Source organism: Astatotilapia calliptera, chromosome 16 (assembly GCF_900246225.1).
Source record: "Astatotilapia calliptera chromosome 16, fAstCal1.2, whole genome shotgun sequence".
Classification (NCBI taxonomy): Eukaryota; Metazoa; Chordata; class Actinopteri; order Cichliformes; family Cichlidae; genus Astatotilapia; species Astatotilapia calliptera.
This window is the reverse complement of record NC_039317.1, coordinates 25,020,185-25,041,782: the sequence shown is the minus strand read 5'-3', so window position 1 is coordinate 25,041,782 and position 21,598 is coordinate 25,020,185. Positions and strand designations below refer to the sequence as shown.

Here is a 21,598-nt window from a genome sequence, read left to right as displayed (position 1 = left end):
TCATATATGTGTGAAGGCAGACAAGCAAATATTTTTGGAAACATTGTGGATATAGATATACTATATAGGTAGACCGCAGGGTGTGGTCCAACTCTAGGAGGAATTACACTTGGCATCACTGAAAAGGTCTTTGCCAGAATACTGGTGATAAGAGGCTGTCTGTTAGTTTAACCTTATATTCAGGACAAACAATGTCAGTTTCTTTCTGGTCCTAAAATACTGTTTTCCTCTCAATGATAAAATACTGTTTTCCTCTCAATGATATTTGATCAGTGTAGTTTGGAGTTGACATAGCCAACATTTTTTTGCTGAATTTTTGTGGCATTTGAATAACTCCCTCTGGGGATCTTCTGGGCTCTGTAGGATGTTGGACTTCATCTTGGGTGAACTCGTCACTGATTTTTTTTTTTTTTTTCAGAATTTTAAACAGTATTTCTAGTGCCAGTCAAATGGTAGAAGGCTTCCACTTTGGTGGTCTCAGGATTTCATCTCTTCTTATTGCAGATGATGATGTTGTTTTTGTTGACTTCCAGCTCCAGTGTTAGTGGTACTCTGCCCAGCATAAACTGGAAGGAATGCATGAGAGCCTCTTAGGCTGTGGTTCACAGGTGGGAATAGGTGACGTACCTGGTCTCCGTTATGTATGAGACGCTATCCCAAGTGAATGAGTTTACCTGTCTTGGGGTTTTGTTCATGGTGGTGCAGCGGGTTCAGAGGCAGTGCCACGGGAGGCTGGCCAGTGGAGCTGGAGATTATTATCAGGTCATATCTGTGCGATTTGAGCAGCACGCTGGGATCTAGAGGGGAAGAGTAGCTGAGAGAGAACAGTAGTGTGTAACAAAACACAAACAAAAACGCTGAGTATGCCAATTGGTAACAGCCTGTAAAGGCAACAGTGAGAATGAAGAACTGTCCACTAAAACACTCGGCTTGGCAATAAAGCACAAGCGTGTGTTACAGCCCCCTTCTTAAAATCAACAGTCATTGAAGGAAACTGTTTCCAGGGCCTACTCCGTGGATCGGCTTCCTCCGAGGCGTGGACGTCTATCAGCAGAGAATGTACCTTCACCTATCAGCAGAGAATGTCCCGTAGTCTGTAACACAGTCAAATATATTCTCAAGTAATATTCAAGCATGCCATTCAGCGTGTTAGTACGAGCTCGGGAGCAGCTTGGGAGAACAAGAAAACAGAGACTGCTTCAGATTGTCTTCCCAAATTGACTCAACTTTATTCACAAGTACAACAGTTTATATAGAGGGTAAAATTCATGAGACAGCAGATTTATCAGTTTAAACCAGTACAGACCAAGATAAGGCAGCGTCTTCCTGCCCTTGGGTGAAGAAGCATCCTTTGTGTAGTTTATTAGTTCAGCTACAATTGTGATTATCTCAGCGACATATTTTCAAGGCACAAAACGAAGAGTTCTTACATTAGTGAAATCTGAAACAAACCATTTGGCCTTCAACAGGCGTCTAAAAGATTAAGAAACTAATGTAGCTGAGGGAGTGATCTCTGTGGTATTTCAACCTTGTACCAGCCTGTGATTCTCACACATCAATTCTTGGGTCAAAGAGAAAAACACTGAAACAAAGGGGCCTTATTGAATGACAGAGTTTTCCTGCATGATGTCACTATAAAACAATATCCAGTAAATGCTACCATGGTACTAAAATACCTAACAGTTCCACTCTTTTTTTATTATTATTTTTAAAAAAAATAATAACTCAAATAGAAAGGAAAAATCACAAATGTAATAATATAATATAAAAAGCAAATCATAAAATGTAATAGTTCACAACCTAATGTTCAATATACACATTAGGAACATCATTGGTAACATCTGGCACATCCTCAGGATCAATTTGTGCTAATTGCAAATACATTGAAGTAGCTGTACTAGTAGCTATATGGGTTATCATTGAAAATGTGGCTTGCAGAAATGTGAACAGGGTTGCACTTTACAATACGAAATAGTAAATAAAAATCCTAAGGTTAATGCAGTAGATATGATTAATAACCTAAATATATAAAAAAGACAGTTCTTTAGTCGTCTCCTGGCCTGGTCCCAGGTTCGAGAGACACCGTATAAGCGTTGTGTGATGACAATGGGCATTTCATTTTCTCCATTATCAGGATGAAACGAGTCTATCTTTATCAGGTTAGACATTGTGTGGTACTCTAGGCTTTCTGTTCCTGCTGGATGTTCGAGTACCTTGTTGTTGTTCAGGCGGGGGATCAGAGGGCTTTCTGAGTCTTGGCTCTTTCAGGCGTTGTGTGTTAATCAGTGATTGTGTGTGTGTAGGTGGATTGGATCCGGGCGCTGGCTCGCCTGAGTCGTCATCTATAGGTGTATTGAATCCGGGCGCTGGCTCGCCTGAGTCGTCATCTACTTGATCCGACGCCTTAGGTGGTTTGGTGGGGCTGGTCTTAACCCTGCTGGCATGAATCCACTGAGGTTGTCCGTCTGTTAGGATGCTGGTTCTCGTCACTGCAAGTACAGTCTGGGGGCTGGAACACGCGGCCTCCCCGAGTGCCCTTGGTTTTAGCGACTGTACCAACACCGCATCTCCTGGTTTCCACGGATGGGTTGGATCTATGGAAGGGAGAGGCTGAGAGAGACAAACTTTCTGATAGTTATTATTCAGTGTTTCTACCAGGTTATGAACATAGTCAGACAATGCAGTGTCTATGTCCCCTTCCAATAGCGGTGCCCCTCTGGAGGCTGACCATGGTGTTGGAAACGGTCTTCCCATGATTATTTCAAATGGAGATAATTTGGTTGCTGCGGATGGAGTCATTCTAATCTCGCAGAGGATTTGAGGAAGTAGTTTGATCCAGGTCATTCCTGTTTCTATCATTGCTTTAGTCAGGCGATTTTTTATGGTCCTATTCATTCTTTCTACAACTCCTGAACTCTGAGGATGGTATGGCACATGATATTTCCAGTCTATTGCTAAAGTTTTAGCACACTTTTGAATTACTTCTGATGTGAATGAAGGTCCTCTATCACTGTTAATTTGGTGAGGTATTCCAAATCTGGGTATTATTTCATTGCACAACTTTTGACAGACTACTTCTGCAGTTTCTTTTGATGTTGGGTAAGCTTCTACCCATTTACTAAATTGGTCCACTATTACCAGTAAGTACTTGATGCTTCCTTGTGCTGGCATGTGTGTAAAATCAATTTGTAATGTATGAAATGGGAAATCTGGTTGTGGTAAATGCTGATGTTTTGCTTTTGGTTTTCCTACATTAGTTCGTGCACATGTTAGACAGGTTGCTAATATGCGTTTTACTGCGTGTGATGTTTTCTTGATTACAAATCTTGATTTTATTGCTCCTATTACCGCTCTTTGTCCGACATGACTCACACCGTGAAAATGGCGGACAAGGATTGGCAGTAGTGAAGATGGGAGGGCAATCAAACCCTCAAGGTTTTTGTATAAGCCGTCTCTGTTATCTAAGGTACAATCATTACTTTCCCAGTAAGTGTAATCTAAGGCAGAGGCTTGCTCTTGTATGAATTTTAGGTCAACATTTGTTTCTAAATAGTCTGGGAGCGTGACAAGTGGCAGCTGTAAAGGCAAAGATAATACTTCCCTTCTGGGTGGTTGCTGTGAGGCAGCAGCTGCTTTCGCGGTTACGTCTGCAAGAGCATTTCCCACTGCTTCGTCTGTGTCAGCCGTGCTGTGCCCCTTCGTTTTAACAACTGCAATTGCCGATGGCAGCTGTATAGCCTGCAAAAGTCTTTGAACAAGGTCAGAATTAGCGATCGATTTTCCATCAGCAGATCTAAATCCTCTTTGTCTCCACAATGTGCCAAAGTCATGCACCACACCGAATGCATAACGGCTATCAGTGTAAACTGTTACCCGCTTATCCACATGTAACTCACAGGCGCGTATTAAAGCCATGAGTTCTGCTTTTTGTGCTGAGTGAAATGGTAATGAGTGAGCCTCTAGTATGATGTCAGGCAATGTCACCACCGAATAGCCACAAAGAAATAAGTTGTCATTTGGTTTTGAACAGGACCCGTCCACATAAACAATGACTGAGTCTGGGATTGGTGTCTGCTCTAAGTCTGGGCGTGGTGCTGTGGATTCCTGTATACGTGTCATACAATCATGATCGTCAGGGTCGTCTGAACCATCCTGTCGGTCAGAAGAACACAGCATACGAATAAGTAAGTGTGCTGGCGAATTGGGTGTGCTGCTTGCTTTTATAGTGAGATTTGCTGTTGAAGTCAGTGTAGCTTCATAACCTGAGCGACGTTGTGCGGTCATGTGTTGTGTAGTTATGTTTGCTAGAATGGTCGTGACCTGGTGATTGGTGTGTAGAATAGTGTCATGTGAGAGTGTGAGCTTCTCGCAGTCCCTTATCATGATAGAGCAAGCTGCTACTGCTCTCAGGCAGGCCGGCATTCCCTGAACAATTCAGGCAGCACCTTTGAGTGGCGGAGGTTAGCGCTCCCTTTAATGCATTGAAAGAGGCAGTCATTTCTGTGGACCACAGTATTCGAGGAGGCTTGTCTTTTTTGCAGCATTCACGCAGAATGTGGTCATAAAAAGAACAGTCTGGTATCCACTGTCTGCAATAGTTCACCATGCCTAGGAAAGACAGCATTTCTTTCTGTGTAGTGGGCTTAGGGACAGAGGTCACAGCTTTGACCCTGTCTGTAGTCATAGAACGTTGTCCGTGAGACAGTGTAAATCCCAAATATTGAACAGAAGTCTGACAGTACTGCATTTTCTTTGCTGATGCTTTGTGGCCAGTCTGTTGGAGGTGCTGGAGTAGCATGTGTGTGGCAGTTTGACATAGTTTTTCACTATCAGCACAGAGGAGGAGATCATCTACATACTGGATCAGAGTACAGCCCTCTGGAGGAGTGAAGCCGTCTAGGGTAGCACGTACCACCATTGAGAAAGCCGCAGGGCTGTCTACCATGCCTTGGGGTAAGCGAGTCCATGTGTACTGCTTATCTCTATGTGTAAAAGCAAATATCGGCTGTGTGTCTTTATGCACAGGCACTGAGAAAAAGGCGGAGCACAAATCCACCACAGTAAAATGTGTAGCTGTTGCTGGAATAGATGTCAGTATGCTGGGAACATCTGGAACCAGAGGTGGCAGAGGCATGATGACTGCATTAACTTGCCTTAAGTCTTGTGTGAAACGCCATACGCCAGGTTTGTTAGGCTTTGGCACAGGATTGACAGGAGTGTTATATGGAGATACTGTGGGCTTTATTACTCCAGCTGTCAATAAATCTCCTATGATGATGTCTAAGGCTGCGGCTTTTTCAGCGGAAATGGGATATTGCTTGACATATACCGGCTTGTTGTTTTTCAGCTGAGCATGATAAGGTGTACAGTCAATAAATCCTACATCATTCTCACCTCTTGACCATAATGTCATGTTTTGATATTCAGCTGGCAATGTGACAGCAGAGATAGTACAGTGTATGGGGTAGGTTAGATCCATGTGTTGACATGGTGCAGTGATGTCATAGCCTATGTCTGAGTTATGTGACAAAACAACTGTTTGGCCTTCACTGGTGTGAGCAGTTATCATGTTGTTGAACAGTGTGAGAGAAACAAATATGTGGCTTCCAGGCATGGGGCTACCTGGTAGTGGTGTCTGTACACGTGTTTTGGCACAGTGTGTGACGTGGGGTACCAGTCAGATGGATATTGAGTTCATTCTCCGCTGAGGCGTCCAGCTGACACAGAGGATGTTCCTTCTCCATGGTGTCGGTGCATAGGGCAGAGAAAACATAGCTGTTATCAGTATCTGCAAACATTTCACCCTTTGTGTTAAATGAAATACACAAGTTCATTTTTGCCATTAAATCTCTGCCTAATAGATTCACAGGCGAGTTTGGAATAATTATGAATGGATGATATGTAATTTCATCTGGTTTTGGGCCCCAGCGTGTTTTTAGAGAATGAGTTTTGGGGCATTGCACTAGAGTTCCGTTTATTCCCATGGTGTTGATGCACACAGAGGAAACAGGCCCACTATAGAATTTTCCAGACAGTGAACTTTTAGTGGCTCCACTGTCAACTAAAAAGGAATAAGTCTTTTCACCTATCTCTATATCTAACATGGGCAAGCTTTCTGTGTTACGGGACAATTGCAAATGCAGCATCGTGTGTAGTGCTTCACACTGTCCCTCATCATCACCTGGGCCTCCCTATTGTCGGTCCAGTCTTTCGTTATCATATGGGTGGGGATTAAAATGTGGATTATAAGGTTGCTGCCTAAGTGCAAAGGGGCCATTATTTTGATGTGATTCCTGTCTGCGTTGCCAGTTACCTTGTCTGTAAGAGCTCTGCTTACGCCTAGTGGCAGGAGCTGGTCCTGTGTTCTGTGGTTGAGATCTACCTGCTGCTGATTTGCATTCCGTCCTCCAGTGTCCTATTTTTCCACAATAAAAACATACGTCTCCACTCCTATCTCTCCTTCTGAAATCTCCCTGCTGCACTTGTTGAGGGGGCGGGGCCCCTGCATACATCATTTTTTCACTTTCCTCTGAGCCTTCAACATCAAAGTTCAACAACATCTTAACACTTTTAGCCTTCGTGCTGTTGGGGAAAAGATCTGCACCAGCTTTTGTTTTGACAAGTGTGATAAAGTTCTTTATTTTCATGTCATAGAGATTATCAGTGGCAGTCAGCTTCAATAGTTGTGAACATTCTGGATGAATATTGTTTAAGAATGTTGTTATGAAAATCTGATCATTTCCTCCTTCAGGCATGCATGCCTCATTAGTCCAGCAGTGTGTGAAACGTTTCATAAACACTAGAATGGATTCATCTGGCTTTTGCTTACACATGGTTACTGCATTTAAATCAATTTTATCTCTAGACATTGTGAGCAGAAATCTCTTTAGATTTTGAAAAAAGGCTGTGATTTTGTCATCATTTATCCACAAAAACGAGGTGGTGTTGGCTGCTTGGTCGTTTTTAGGGTCTAGTTCCTCTACTTCTTCAATAAGCTGAGATTCAGTCACACCTGGGATTCGTTGACATAATATATATCTATAGTCAGGCCCACCCAAGTGGTGGTATCTGGTACTTCTCTGTAATGCAGAAACAAAGGCTGTAGGATTTTGTAGAGGATCGGGAAGTTCTTTAATGGTTGCTGCTAACTCTGAAATTTTAGGGGGTTGAATGCAACACATGTCCCCTATTATCATGAACGGGAGGGAGGTGCTGACGTCATTAAATTGTGATCCCTGCTTTTCTTTATAACGGGTGTTTTTGTGGGGGCCCTCTTGAGGTTTTTCCTCTTTTTTCTGCTTTAAGTAGTTCCTTATTAAATTTCTGGTGTTAGTTATTGCTTTTGGCACAGTTAAACCATTCGCTACTCTAGTGTGGCGCTGAACATGATTATCTATGACAGAAACGGCTTCCTGCAGTTCGGCTTCCGTACGTTCAGTTAAAGGATCTTTCATGATTTCCTCACACTCTGTCATTAACTGTTTTGTTTGCTTTTTATGTTCCTGTAACTCTCTTTCTCGTTCAGTGTATTCTCGTTCCTGTCTTTGATCTAGGTTAAACCAGTCATCTTCTTCTGATTTAGGTGTCATTTCAGTGCCTTCCTCACTCTTTTGGGATTCTGCTGTTAAATCAGGATATACGCGCTGATGACGTGCAGCCGCCGCAGCAGCTATTAATTCTGTTTTTTCATCATAAGGCGGCGGAGCCGTAGGTTGAACGGATGGGCATATAAGGCTAGTTTTTTCTGCAGTGGATTTACTAGAGCCTACACTGGCTTGATTTAAAGCATTTACGTCTGGCTCGGGTCCTTTTTTCCATAGTGGTAGCATGCGATTGGTCACATCACGACATTCTATCATATATTTTTTACAGGACTTTTTAATCAGCCTACTTTTCTTATCACAAATAGTATTTAACATTTCTACTGACCTGTTTTCTGGCGATAATCGTTCGGGATAGGGCTCCGGAAATACATTAGGATGCATTAAAGTTATAGTTCTTAAGTTCGAGACGAAATCAGTCACGTAAGCACTTCCGCATGTTCTGGATACGTAATCATGGAAGTCTTCATTGATTCGCGAGCGTGGGTTAAACGTAACCGGAAGTGGGAGTCGTACTGAGCCGCTATTTGTGATTTTATATTTTATTTTTTTCGGTTTTACAGTTAATTTTGAGTTTTTATCGGACCCGTCTAAGGTCTTTGAATTATTCTGACCCATGGTCAGTGATTTCCAGAGGGGTTTAGACGCTTTGAAGGATTTAAGTTAGTTTCTATTTTTGCTGTGGCACACCTGAGGTTACTTGATTTTTTGCTAGCAATTTTATGTTTTTAGTGAGCAACTTCTCACTTTTTAATGAGCAACTTCTCGTTTTATGACCCCAGGCAACTTCCTGTGTCCTTTCTGCTGGTGAGCAACTTCTTAGTTTATGACAGCAGGCAACTTCCTGTGTCCTTTCTGCTTTTATTTTACAAAACAACAGGCAACTTCCTGTGTTTCTATGTGGGCCACTAAATAAGGCTCCTCAGTGTATCCCAATTGTTACTATGTGGGCCACTGAAGAAGGCCTCGTCAGCGTATCCCGTTTCTATGTGGATCACTGAGAAAGGCATAACACAGTCTTATTAAAATAAAAAGACAAGTGCCTACCTTCGTCAGGATCCCACTTCTGACACCAAAATTGAAGGAAACTGTTTCCAGGGCCTACTCCGTGGATCGGCTTCCTCCGAGGCGTGGACGTCTATCAGCAGAGAATGTACCTTCACCTATCAGCAGAGAATGTCCCGTAGTCTGTAACACAGTCAAATATATTCTCAAGTAATATTCAAGCATGCCATTCAGCGTGTTAGTACGAGCTCGGGAGCAGCTTGGGAGAACAAGAAAACAGAGACTGCTTCAGATTGTCTTCCCAAATTGACTCAACTTTATTCACAAGTACAACAGTTTATATAGAGGGTAAAATTCATGAGACAGCAGATTTATCAGTTTAAACCAGTACAGACCAAGATAAGGCAGCGTCTTCCTGCCCTTGGGTGAAGAAGCATCCTTTGTGTAGTTTATTAGTTCAGCTACAATTGTGATTATCTCAGCGACATATTTTCAAGGCACAAAACGAAGAGTTCTTACATTAGTGAAATCTGAAACAAACCATTTGGCCTTCAACAGGCGTCTAAAAGATTAAGAAACTAATGTAGCTGAGGGAGTGATCTCTGTGGTATTTCAACCTTGTACCAGCCTGTGATTCTCACACATCAATTCTTGGGTCAAAGAGAAAAACACTGAAACAAAGGGGCCTTATTGAATGACAGAGTTTTCCTGCATGATGTCACTATAAAACAATATCCAGTAAATGCTACCATGGTACTAAAATACCTAACAGTCATCACCTTGATCTCACTGGTGTTTATATTCAAATGTGTGCCACACCACTTTCAAAAATCATGCCTTTCAGGTCCATGATTCTGTTTACCATCCGGAAGCAGACTTAGGACAAATGTATCATGTCCAGCATTTAAATTTATTTATGTATTTGTTTCTACAATCATTAGAAACAAATGCAAATGCACAGAGCAGATGGGGCTCACAGTAAATGAAAGGCAGTGGAGGGAAAAAAAAAACGCAGCCCTGAGGAAAGCGAGCTGGGCCTATACAGCCCATATTATGCTCTGACAAACTCACATTTTCAGTTCAGTTTTTCTATTTACTTATTTTTATATCTTTATTTATATAGCACAAAATCACCACTACGGCCACCTCAAAGGGGCACTATATTGTAAGACAAAGACAATAATACAAAGAAAACCCAACAACAATGGTGATAAGGGTGGAAAAACTCCCTTTTAACAGAAAGAAACCTCTGGCAGAACCAGGCTCAAGAAAGGGTAGCCATCTGCCATGACCAGTTGGAAGTGAGTAAAGGGAGACAGAACAAAAGACACACAATGGAAGAGCACCAAAGATGAATAATAATTAATGATTAAGTGGTGTATAAACAGAGAGTAAAAAAAAAGCCCAGTGTGTCATGGGAAGCCCCCAGGAGACTAGCTCTATTGCAGTGAGAGGTTTCAAGGTAAACTGATTCAGCCCTTTATTTAAGCCTTATCAAAAAGGACAGATTTAAGCCTAATCATAAAAGAAGAGAGGGTGTCTGGCAGGAGCCTGTGGAAACAGAGGCAGCTTACGGGGACGGCTGTCCATAGAGGTCGCGATCGGAACCATGGGAGCTTTGCAACAAAGGGAGAAGCAATTACTGACAGGTAAAGGAGCAGGTGAGTAGGTGCTGTTGGCTTACATGCAGGACAGACTGGGAAGCTTCAGGGAGGGTTTCTGTGGGAGAAACAATTCTCTGAGTTGCCAAGAGTGTCTTGGAGGACAGGCAGGCAAAGCGACAGGTTGACGATTTCCCTAGTGAGCAGATTACCGAGGTGGAACAAGGAAGCCAGCGCTGGAGAGCATACAACAGGTGGTGAGTCCAAGTAAAGTAAGGGATTACTATTGCAAAAATGGTAATTAGATTACTTTCCCGTAGGAACGCTGCCTCACTGCGATACTAAAACCGTGATTTTTTTTTTGCGAGAATGTCTCATGACAGTGACGTAAGCGAGTGCGACGTTCGTGACAACAGCTGTGTGCAGATCAACAATGGCTAATATGTCTGTGAAGGTTCTCAGTCATCCAGGTCATTGTAGTCAAAGGAGCTTGCAAAGAAAAGCGTCTGGACTTCTTTAAGTTACTTGAAGACGTTTCACCTCTCATCCGAGAAGCTTCTTCAGTTCTAAGGTCAAATGGTGGAGAGTCCCAGATATAAACCTAGTGGGAGTATCCCCCCACAGAGGGACAAAAGGACCCCCTGATGATCCTCTAATCGCCTGAGACAAGGTGTGAAACTAGGTGTGGGTCCCAATCAGCCAGAGTTTCGGGTGAGTTCATTGTGAAACCTGGCCCCACCTTATCATGCGAATTCCTGAGATCAGATATCCCAGGATGTGAGTGGGCGTTAAGGCGTCTGGGAAGGGATCTCAAAACTGGATTATAGATGGCAGAGAGTTGGTGTCGTAAACCCCCGCCTCTGTTCAAAGATGGTCGCTCACAGTGGACATAGATGACTTCTTTCACTCCTCTTTCAAACCATCTGTCCTCTCTGTCCAAAATGTGAACATTGGCATCCTCGAAAGAGTGTCCTTTATCCTTAAGCTGCAGATGGACAGCTGAGTCTTGTCCTGTGGAGATGGCTCTTCTGTGTTGTGCCATGCGCTTGTGAAGTGGCTGTTTGGTCTCTCCGATGTAGAGGTCTGGGCACTCCTCGCTGCACTGTACAGCATACACCACATTGTTAAGTCTGTGTTTTGGCGTTTTGTCTTTCGGATGAACCAGTTTTTGTCTGAGCGTGTTAACACGCTCAGACAAAAACTGGCAGGAGCCTGTTTTTGTCCGAGAAGCTTCTCATCCGAGAAGCTTCTCATCCGAGAAGTTTCACCGAGAAGCTTCTCGGTGAAACGTCTTGAAGTAACTTAAAGAAGTCCAGACGCTTTTCTTTGCAAGCTCCTTTGACAATGGCTAATATATCGAGTGCAGAAGAGAGAGTATGAGCGTGGGAAGAAAACTTCTTTTTACAGCGGAAAAAAATCCCTAAACTTCCAAGCAGGCTCCGAGTGCGCTACGACGTAATGTGAAATTCACAGAGAAACTCGCGGATTCTTCAACTGACCGCTGCGGCACACCTGCACCAGGGCAAACCTCTGCCTACCCCACTCCTGCTTTACAGGTGAAAATAGAGCAACAGGACCGCTAGTCTTTGATTTTATTTATTTTCTGCTGTGTTTTACTTGCATCTATTTGAAAGAGTGAGTGTAAACACAAAAAAATATTTTATTTTATGTGCTGGAATGTGCAGAAAATAGGTTTAAATGTTAAACAAATTTCTTCCAGTCAGAGAATGTTGCATATAATTAAATATTTGCTTGATGCACAAAGTTAAAAGATTAAAATTAATAAAACAAGTTTTTAAAAGAGACTTTTCCATTTGATTACATTTTGTATGATGGATTATGCAGAAAAAGTAGAATTGGGCTGAAAGATCTATCGCTTTATCACCTATTCAGGTTGTAAATTGTGTTTTTAAAAACTAACTAAGTAATTAATTACTTTTGAAAATAAGTAATCAGTAAAGTAACAGGATTATTTTTTGGGGGAAGTAATCAGTAATTAGTTACTGATTACTTTTTTCAAGTAACTTGACCAACACTGGTGGAGACCTGTACAGTTAAACACAAATAAAGGGCGAGGGAAGAGTGGAGCGTAGATGAGGCCTAGTTACCACAGTAGGTGGAAGAATGAACTGGCAATGAGTAGCAGGCAGCACTGGCTTATATAGTCCTCCTGTAACTGACAGCAGATGGGGCTCAGGTGCCATGCAGGCAGCTCCACCCAGGAGAATACCCAGTAAAACAATCCTTTTTTGTTTTTTAAGGCCATTAAGAGTTTGGGTTTGTTTTTTTTCTTTTGCTTTTAATCAAACATTTTCAATATCATTATTGATTTTACTGATTCTTTTCTCAGTAGTTTACCCATGACTGCAACGGTCATGTGTAGCCATGAGAACTCAAAAGCAGAATGCCCCCAGAAAGAAATCACGAATTAGATCAAATATAAATTCCAAAGTAAAAACAAACAAATCCTTTACAGGAATCCAGGCAAAATTAGGAATACATTGAGAAGGTAGACAGACAGTATGACATAATTTAATTGGAAGTGTATAACTAATCCATTAAATGGACTATGTGTGTAAATAGTTCATTATATTGACTATTTATACACATAGGGTTCAAGAAAGTGAAGACAGCCAGAGGAATGAGACACGGGTGAAAACAATCAAACCAATCACAGGGGAGTAAGTAAAACTAAATTTGTTTTTGTTTTTTTTGCAAGGAGCCATCCTAATGACAAATACAATACCCCTCAGCTGCTCCCACGAACAATGACAAAACTGTTGAATTTTTTTTTTCTGCATCCATTTTTACATAAGACAAATTGAACAATATGCCGTTTTCTTTTTGAAGAACATAAAACAATATCAAACATACACTCCCACCTCATAATTATAGGAGTACCAGTGGGTGTACAAAAAGAAAAAAGAATGGGTCTAAAAAAAACTGTTGAAATTGATCCTGCCAAAAATGAATTCTTCATAAAATCAATCTGAAATTCAAATTACTACATTTAATGTTTTATTACTATGTTTGATATTTTACCCAAATAGATTTAAATTCAGTTCTGAAACCTTTAACAAACGTTTTGTGGGGAAATTTGAATTTCACAAAGGTTATCTGACTCTACAGTTCTGAAAAGTTGTGGTACCTGATGAAATGTGTATCTTGATTTTTATTATTTTTTGATGCAGAATTCTTTTTTTTTTTTTTTTTTTTTTCTAAATGACATCAGAAACAGCAGTATGCGACATTACGTGATGGCAGAGCTTCAGTTCATCCTTTGTCTTTTTTTTTTTTTTTTTTTTTTTTTAATAAATAGGACAGGGGGAATGAATGAGAGAGAGAGGGGGAGAGAAAGAAAGAAAACCAAAGGGGAGAAGAGACGGTGAGAAGGGGGGGGAAGAGAGAGAAAAAAAAAAAGAACTCCTGGGTCACCTGTATGGAAAAAAAAAAAAAAACAAACAAAAAAAACAAACAGAGGAGACAGCAAACAACAAAGAGCAACATAATAATAGAGAAAACAAAGCACCATCACAATAAACTAGCTAGTCATAGATATCAATATTTACTAAATAATAAACGATATTGTGCAGCACGCAAGATAGACAGCGCACAGTGTGCTTTGAGGTAGCAGCCAAGAAAGCTTTAGTCCGCGTCTGTGAATACCCATGTGTGCATACCTGTGTGGATCAGCATGCTTGCATTCCAAAGGTTTCTCCATGTAATGATCTGCTAGGGAGTGTGGGGGGGCCACAGCCCCGTCCTCCAGGGTGTGAAGCGGGTATGGAGGAGATCAAAACTCCAGACATCCAGAGGCCCCCAGAACACAAGAGACCATGGAAGACCAACAGAGGGGCAGCCGCGCCACTGTTCCAGTAAGAGCTGAGGAGAGTCCCAGATGAGGGCTCGCCCAGCAGCCGCGGAGCAGAAGTCAGGGGGAGTTGCAGTGACGCGCCCGTGAGCTCCGCCGGCCCCCAGCTGTGCCTGAGTGACCGAGCCCCAGGCCGAGAGGCCGGGGGCACCCCACCTCCAAAGGGGCCCGAGCGAGCCCCAGGCCCCAGGCCCCGACAAGCGGCCGCCAAGGAGTGAGCCGGTGTGTACCCGGACGCCCACCCCCAGACACAAAGAACCACCAACACACCAACACCTGAGGGAGTCCGCCACCGGCAGGGGAAGTGGTGGTGGGTGGAGATAGGCCTCCAAACCTTGGAGGGCCTGAGGTGTCCCCAGAGAGGTGGCGTCTGATACCCAACCTGACATATAGACACAGACATACAGGCACACACAGACACAAACATCCATTCCCACCCTCATGCTCTCATATGCACTCACTCCACACTCAACCAACGTGGAGACAGACATAAAGAGACGCTGTACACACAATCACACTCCCCAAGCGTACTCTACAAACCGGGTCTAGGTACCCTTGCCCCTGGAGGGGGGAATTGCACCCAGACCCAGGTGGTGTTACCCTTTTCCCTGCGGTGGGGAGAGGCAGACCACCCCGACTCCGCAGCAGCAGGGAGGCCCCACACCCCAGACCGCAGTCGGACGGCCAACTCCTCCTACTAGCCCTCCCGCTCCAGCAGGCCACAGAGAATGGGGGTGGGAGAAGACTCCAAACCTCCCTCCACCCGCTCATTTTAGTGTTGATGCATATGTGTTCTAAGGTGCAATTAAAACCCAGGAGGGCATGGAGCTACCTGCCAAGGAGCAGCAGGTAAGCGCATAGTCCCTCCTGCTAGCCCTCAATGACTAAGTGTATTTAAAATTGAGAGGTGGGCAATGACGTCAGGGGTGAGGTATACACCCTGATGGTAATTTGGACTCCGTGATTGTGCCCACCCCCAAGATCCTATATGTATGTGTAATGAGAGTGTGAATAATGTGAATGTCTAAGTTGTGGGATAAAATTGAGGCAGAGGCAGCCAGAAGAGGACGGGGGGGGGGGGGGGGGGGGTAGCCTCCTCTGCACCCTGGTGACATACCCCCACTCCAAGGCCATGCATGTGTGGGTGGTTGTGGAGGAGCGGGAAGAGGGAGGCAGCTGGAGATGGGGAGGGAAGGAAGGGAGGGGCAGGTAACCCCTCCCTGGGACCAGCTCCCCCGCTGACCCCAGTAGGCACTCCCACCCTCCGCGACCCGTCAGGGAAGGGGGGCCCAGGCCCATCAGACCGGGGCCCAGTGCAGTAGCGCCCTCCGGCTCCACAGAGCCCTGGACAGTCCACCCAACCCCACCACAGAGAAAACTGCACCCACCCCACCATCCACACATCTTCCAGACTACATAAGACGGTAAACGCCCAGGCTGAGATCTTCCTCCACCTCTCCTGTATCTCCCCCTCCTGCAGAGAGTTCCTGAAGAGAAGAAAGCTCCTGCAAGATGTGACCATCCCCCCCACCAGTTGAAGAGCCCCCCAGGCGGCTCGACGCACCGGCGGCACCCTGCTCCAGGGCTGATGCAGAATTCTTAAACAAAACTGTCAGAAATGTTTGTCAAAGAAAAGAATTTCATTAACTCTAACCTAATCCTCAAGTTCAGCCCCACCCCACTTCATTTCTCCTCCTTTTTGCAGCAGCTATAAGTATTAACACATGCTTTTGTATCATTTAGCTTGGAGGGAAGCAGTTGAGTATAATGTTATGTGTTTACATCTGATGAAAAATTAGGTTTTAAAGTTGTATAAAACTGGTTGCTGTTTGTTCTTTGATCACTAATGTGCTCATTTATTAACAGGTGACTGAGACAAAAATATGTGATAATGAGGTAACATCCATCTGTAAAACAGTTTTTAAAGAATAGAATTAAAGGAAACCTGAAATACTCTACAAGGATCATTCTTAACATTATTACTGAACTATAATTTTTACCATGGGATATTGTAAAATTGTTTGTTAATTGCTGATGTGCACATTCTATTAGAAGTGACACACATTCTAAGAAGACATGTGTCATAATGATGTAACAATTATTTGTAATACGGTATTTAAACAGTATAACAGAGAATTTGCTCAGCTGGTTTTCGTTCTTATATATTAAAAGACTATTGATAAAAATATTATCAATAAAGGATCATCCATAACATTATTATTAAATTGTCTTGTTCACTGTGGGATATTGTGTAGAAAATGGAAAACTCCAGTGAGATAGTGTCATTTGTGCTGGCTGCTTATGAAAATGTTGGGGAGTTAAAGTACCTGTATTTTGTAATAATATTGTTCTGGTACCTCTCTATATGTGTGGCCAACACAGTCCTTATTGTGGTCATACGTGTAGACAAAAGGCTCCATGAACCAATGTATATACTGCTTTGTAACTTATGTGTGAACGAGATAAACGTCAGCACATCGCTGTATCCTCTTTTGCTCTTACAGATGTTTTCAGACAGCCATGAAGTGACATTGCCGTGGTGTTTTCTGCACATGTCTTCCATGTACATAAGTGGGCCTGCTGAGTTTTGCAGTTTAGCAGCCATGGCCTATGACAGATATATCTCAATCTGTCATCCATTACGCTATAATGTCATTATGAACACAGAGAGAGTGTTTTTCATGATTCTCTTCGTGTGGATATATTCATTCCTTAGTGTAATACTATCATTCTCATTTATCTTTAGTTTGAAGTTTTGTGGAACTATTATTGAAAATGTGTATTGTAACCACAGATTAATACTTAGACTTTCATGTTTCGTTTCAGTCCATAGCTTTTTATCTGATATATTCTTTCTCTTTGTGAGCATTTTCATACCATTCACTCTCATCTCAGTGTCTTATGTGAAGATTTTGGCAGTTTGCCGAAAAACATCCACAGAAAACAAGCAGAAAGCCGTGACTACTTGCGTCCCTCAGATCGTCTCTGTGTCAAACCTGTTTGTTGGCTCAGTTTTTCAGTCTATTGATTCCAGCGTTATAGTTGCTCGTGTACAAATCCGTATAATTTTATCTATTTATCTTTTCATCTGTCAACCAATGCTGACTCCATTTCTCTATGGATTTAATTTGCCTAAGATAAGGCAATCATGTAAAAAGCTTTTGTTTAAGAAAAAACAATAGCTTTGTTCACCAAGAGACTTTTCTAGGGAATCGCTGCTCTGTGGGAGAGTAACTATCCACAATCATCTTATAGTCTGTAAACATAAAGAAAAGAAAATCTGTTGATGTCATATATTTCTATTTACAGTAGGCCTTTGTCATTTGGTGCATCTCATGTTTCCACACTTTACTGGGCTGAGTGTTATGCTTGCAAGCAAAATACTGTATTAAATGCATGGGTGTTAATACAATGATTTTTTCCTCATTTCAATTTATTTGTAATAAATTTATTTAGACCAATTTCCCAGTTTAACCCTCTACGCCCTTGACAAGTAAGGTAAGAAGCATTTTTCCATTGCAAAGCTTGGAGGTTTTCATTTCACAATAGCTTTTGATCCTCTTTACAAATAATCTCTAAGTTTACGAATGTTGAAAAAAATTTATAAGGTTAAAAGCTTGATATAGACATAACAATATGTAAGCAGTATCCCCATAAGGCACACAACAACTTTAACACGAACACTGCGCTTGTGTGTCGGGCGTGGGTTGTGGATTTGGGATCTAATCACATCAGCTCAACAGTGACACAAAAATATGTCAAAATGATGTTAAAATGACCTGGTCAGCAACAAAAGCGAAGCCACAGTTACACAAAGGCATAAGATGTATGTCCGCAAGTATTAACTAAACATTTCTATATGCTACAACATGGACATAATGGTAAATGTGCTTATGTGAAATTGGCCTTTCAGTCACTTTACCACTGTAGTTTGTTAACTAGAAAATTAGTCTATGCTTGTTAGCTAACGAGCGCTCTTGCCTTTAGCAACCTCAATCAGAGGCTAATATTAATATTTTTCAGCATTAGTCAAAAAGGTCTGAGGTTAAAACGAAGATTAAAAGTAAAGGTATCTGTAAAAGACAAGTTGTTATTATAAAACTAATTAGAGTCCCAAATTATTCTTTTCTGTCTATACCTTAGTACAGTGGTTCTCAAACTTTTCACAGTAAGTACCACCTCATAAATGATATGGCTCTTGAAGTACCACCCTTGTGACCGACATTAAAGTACAGTAGTGTAGGCCTATTAAACACCACATACAGTTTACACAGACAATTTTATTTCTTATATGATTGTTATTTACTGTACTGCATTAAAACATTCACAGCAGGTTAGATATCCAATCTTTAAGCGATGACCTGTTGAAACCTGCTTCCGGGTCCAAACTACTCGGCATTTATTAAGGCCGTTGTGTTTTTAACATGTTTTAATGCTTTGTATTTTGTTCTATTTAATCTGAACAAGCCCCTAAAAAGGTCAGTGATCGCTGTCGGCCTCTCGGTTTTTATCATCACTATTCATTTTAAAGCTCGGTTTTTAAAACCTGACAATGTAACTACAGCCCAGCCCATGCAGCAGTATATTAATGACTAACCTTATTAGAGATGGCACGATACCACTTTTTTATGTCCGATACCGATACCGATATCATAAATTTGGATATCTGCCGATACCGATATGAATCCGATATAGTGTTTTTTAATCAACAAAACTGTTTTTTAAAATATCTTGCTGCATTTTGCAAGTCTGCAAGTTCATACTCAAGTTTAAAACAACAACTACACTAAAGCTATTCTGTTATACCTGTATACAAAAAAAAATATTTCATAGTTCAGCAATACTGATCAATCTAATAAACTTAGACCTACACCATCCTCCCTATTCTGGTATTTTAAAGAGTACTTAGCGTAAATATTAAGCAACCTAACTAATAGGGTTCCAACTCCCAGCAACAACAAAAATAAATAAATAAAAAATAGGGAACCACCCCTCACGCTCCACCTCATGATGCTTAATCAACGTAATCAACCTTAATTTGATGCAGTGTGAAAAAAAATGCACAGAAATCAATTATTTTTCAAGAAATATTAAATAGATTCAACATCTTTCTTCAACAAAATTGCAGACTGCACAGATGGTACCTTCCCAAAGGAAAAAGTACTATAGCTTACTAGGGTATATATATTAGACTTAATAGTTACTATATACAGTAATTGACTTCTATTCATTTTACATCAAATTAAAACTTTGGGTGTCAGATAATTATTTATTAAAAGCTAGACATTTTAAATGAGAATAAGAAAGAAAAGTATGTCTTTGTGCCCCCTTTTCCCAGTTAATGCCCTATCGGCCCCCCTGGCTAAACTTTGCTAGATGCGCCCCTGCACAGTTACCAGCCGTCAGCTACGTAGAAAAAGATCCTGGTGTAGAAAGTAATATTAAATAAATTGTAACAACAGCTTATCAAGCTTAAACGTGCTGCTGTTGTTCAGCCGCTGGTTTGCTCTTTCTGGCGCAAAGTGGACCAAAAACAAACAAGAGAGACTCACGACAGAAAAGCCGATCAGCTGATCATTTAAGCAGTTTCACGATTGAAGTAGCAGCCGGAGAGCGAGAGGCAGTCGCTCGTTAAGCTTAACGTGGGAATGCTTTACAAACATTCAGAGATGGACTTACACACTTGCTTTACTTCTCTCGGGGATAACTTTGTCGGAGATGAAATGCCAGGTTGCTAGCGAAGCTCCAAATGCTATCCAGACCACCGACAGGTCCCGCATGCCACAGCTGCCCTTATACTGCAGTTGTTCTCCTGACTGAAGTTTGGCCCGTTAACAGCATCCTGCCATGTGATTACATTTGTCCCTAACCATCGGTAACCCTCATTGAGTGGAAAAAAGTTAGCGTCCATCCTCCAGCGTCACAGTGTTTATATTATGCTAACCATAGCTGTGTAGCTAGCCACCACACAGCAACAAATGCCACTGCTGTTTAGTTTTCTGTCTTCATTTTTGTCTGAAGTGATAGCAGAGTTGTACGTTTTTATTTTTGCTGTGGCAGTTAAGCTGCAGGATTTTTGGCATCACGACCCTCCTTTGTGCACATCGAAGCTCAGTTTGCTCTTCGTGGCGTTTCAGATGACGAAACAAAATACCATCATGTGGTGGCCTTGTTGGATCCGTTGTCCACTCACCATGTGATGACTCTCCTCCGGGATCCCCCCACCCAAAGGAAATGCACCGCTCTCAAGAAACTCCTCTCTCTCTCGGGTCTGGGTGATGGTACCGCTCGCGAGGTCATTGAGAGCACGCTGTCCTTGCTAGGAACACATGATGGCAGATTCCTCTTCCCCTGACAGTTGCCGGTGCGAGCTGGCCTTGCCAACTCCCCGCTGTTGGACGCGAAGAATTAACACTCACTTGCAGAAGAAGCGGATCGCATTCTCCTGGCTACCAGGAGCTTCAGCATCCAGGCGATAGTTCCCGATCATCAACGGCATCTCCCGCGCCCCCACCGTTTCTCCCGGGGGCCTCCAATTCATCCATGGTGGCTGGGATCGCAGCACGGCGGCACCATGTAAAAGGGCTGTGTTTTTACCATCAGCGTGACAGCGCCGTGCCGCCTTTGCAGGGAAACGAGCCCGCCAGTTGCTCCATAGCGGCCGCGGCCGCTGGCGATAAGGAAAGGCTACTCTTTATAGAGGACTCACGCTTTTCTCTTTTACTCCGGCTCCCAGAAGAGCCTCAGGATCTCTCATGTTGTCTTTGCATACCTCCACAATGGTATATTATTTAATCTTTTAAAAAAATTGGAGATTTCCACCAGAGAGAGCCCAAGTACCACTAGTGGTACGTGTACCACAGTTTGGGAAACACTAGTCTAATGTGAACATCATATGAGTTTGTGAGATCTGCAAATCATTGCACTCTATTTTTATTTACATTTTACAGTGTCCAAAGAGGGCTGAAATTTATTCTGCCAACAATTCTGCTGTGTTCAACAGTTTGCCACTCCAAAACTGACTATCATTAAATTCAAATTCAGTTCTGAAACGGTTAAGAAATGTTGTAATTTCTGAATCAAGCATACATAAATAAACAAAAAAAGAGTCAGACATGTTTGTCAAAGGAGAGAATTTCATTGTCCCTAACCTAAAGCTCAAGTTCAGCCCCACTCCACTTCATGTCTCCTCCTTTATGCTGCAGCTATAAATATTTACAGATCGTCTCGTTCAGCTGAGAGGAAAGCAGCTGAGTAAAATGTTATGTGTAATTTATTAACATCTAATGAAAGTCTGAATATTGTATAAAAGTGCTTGCTGTTTGTTCCTCGATTAATCTGCTCATTTATTAACAGGTGGCTGAGAAAGAATATGTCACAATCAGGTAACATGTATTTGTAAAACAGTATTTAAAGAACTGAAATTTCTTTAATCTGGTCAAATACTCTTTTTCATATTGAAAAGGATCATCCATAACATTATTATTGAATTGTCTTTTTCACTGTGGGATATTGTGTAG

The 21,598-nt window shown here is 42.2% G+C and overlaps 1 protein-coding gene across 1 annotated transcript; it reads left to right on the top strand.

The window, feature by feature from the left end:
• Positions 1-16,333: 16,333 nt before the first annotated feature.
• Positions 16,334-17,260, top strand: LOC113007282 (olfactory receptor 10A6-like). The gene has a single exon (XM_026143678.1). It carries the CDS (start codon positions 16,337-16,339, stop codon positions 17,258-17,260), a length of 924 nt encoding a protein of 307 aa, XP_025999463.1. The 5' UTR covers positions 16,334-16,336.
• Positions 17,261-21,598: the final 4,338 nt, after the last annotated feature.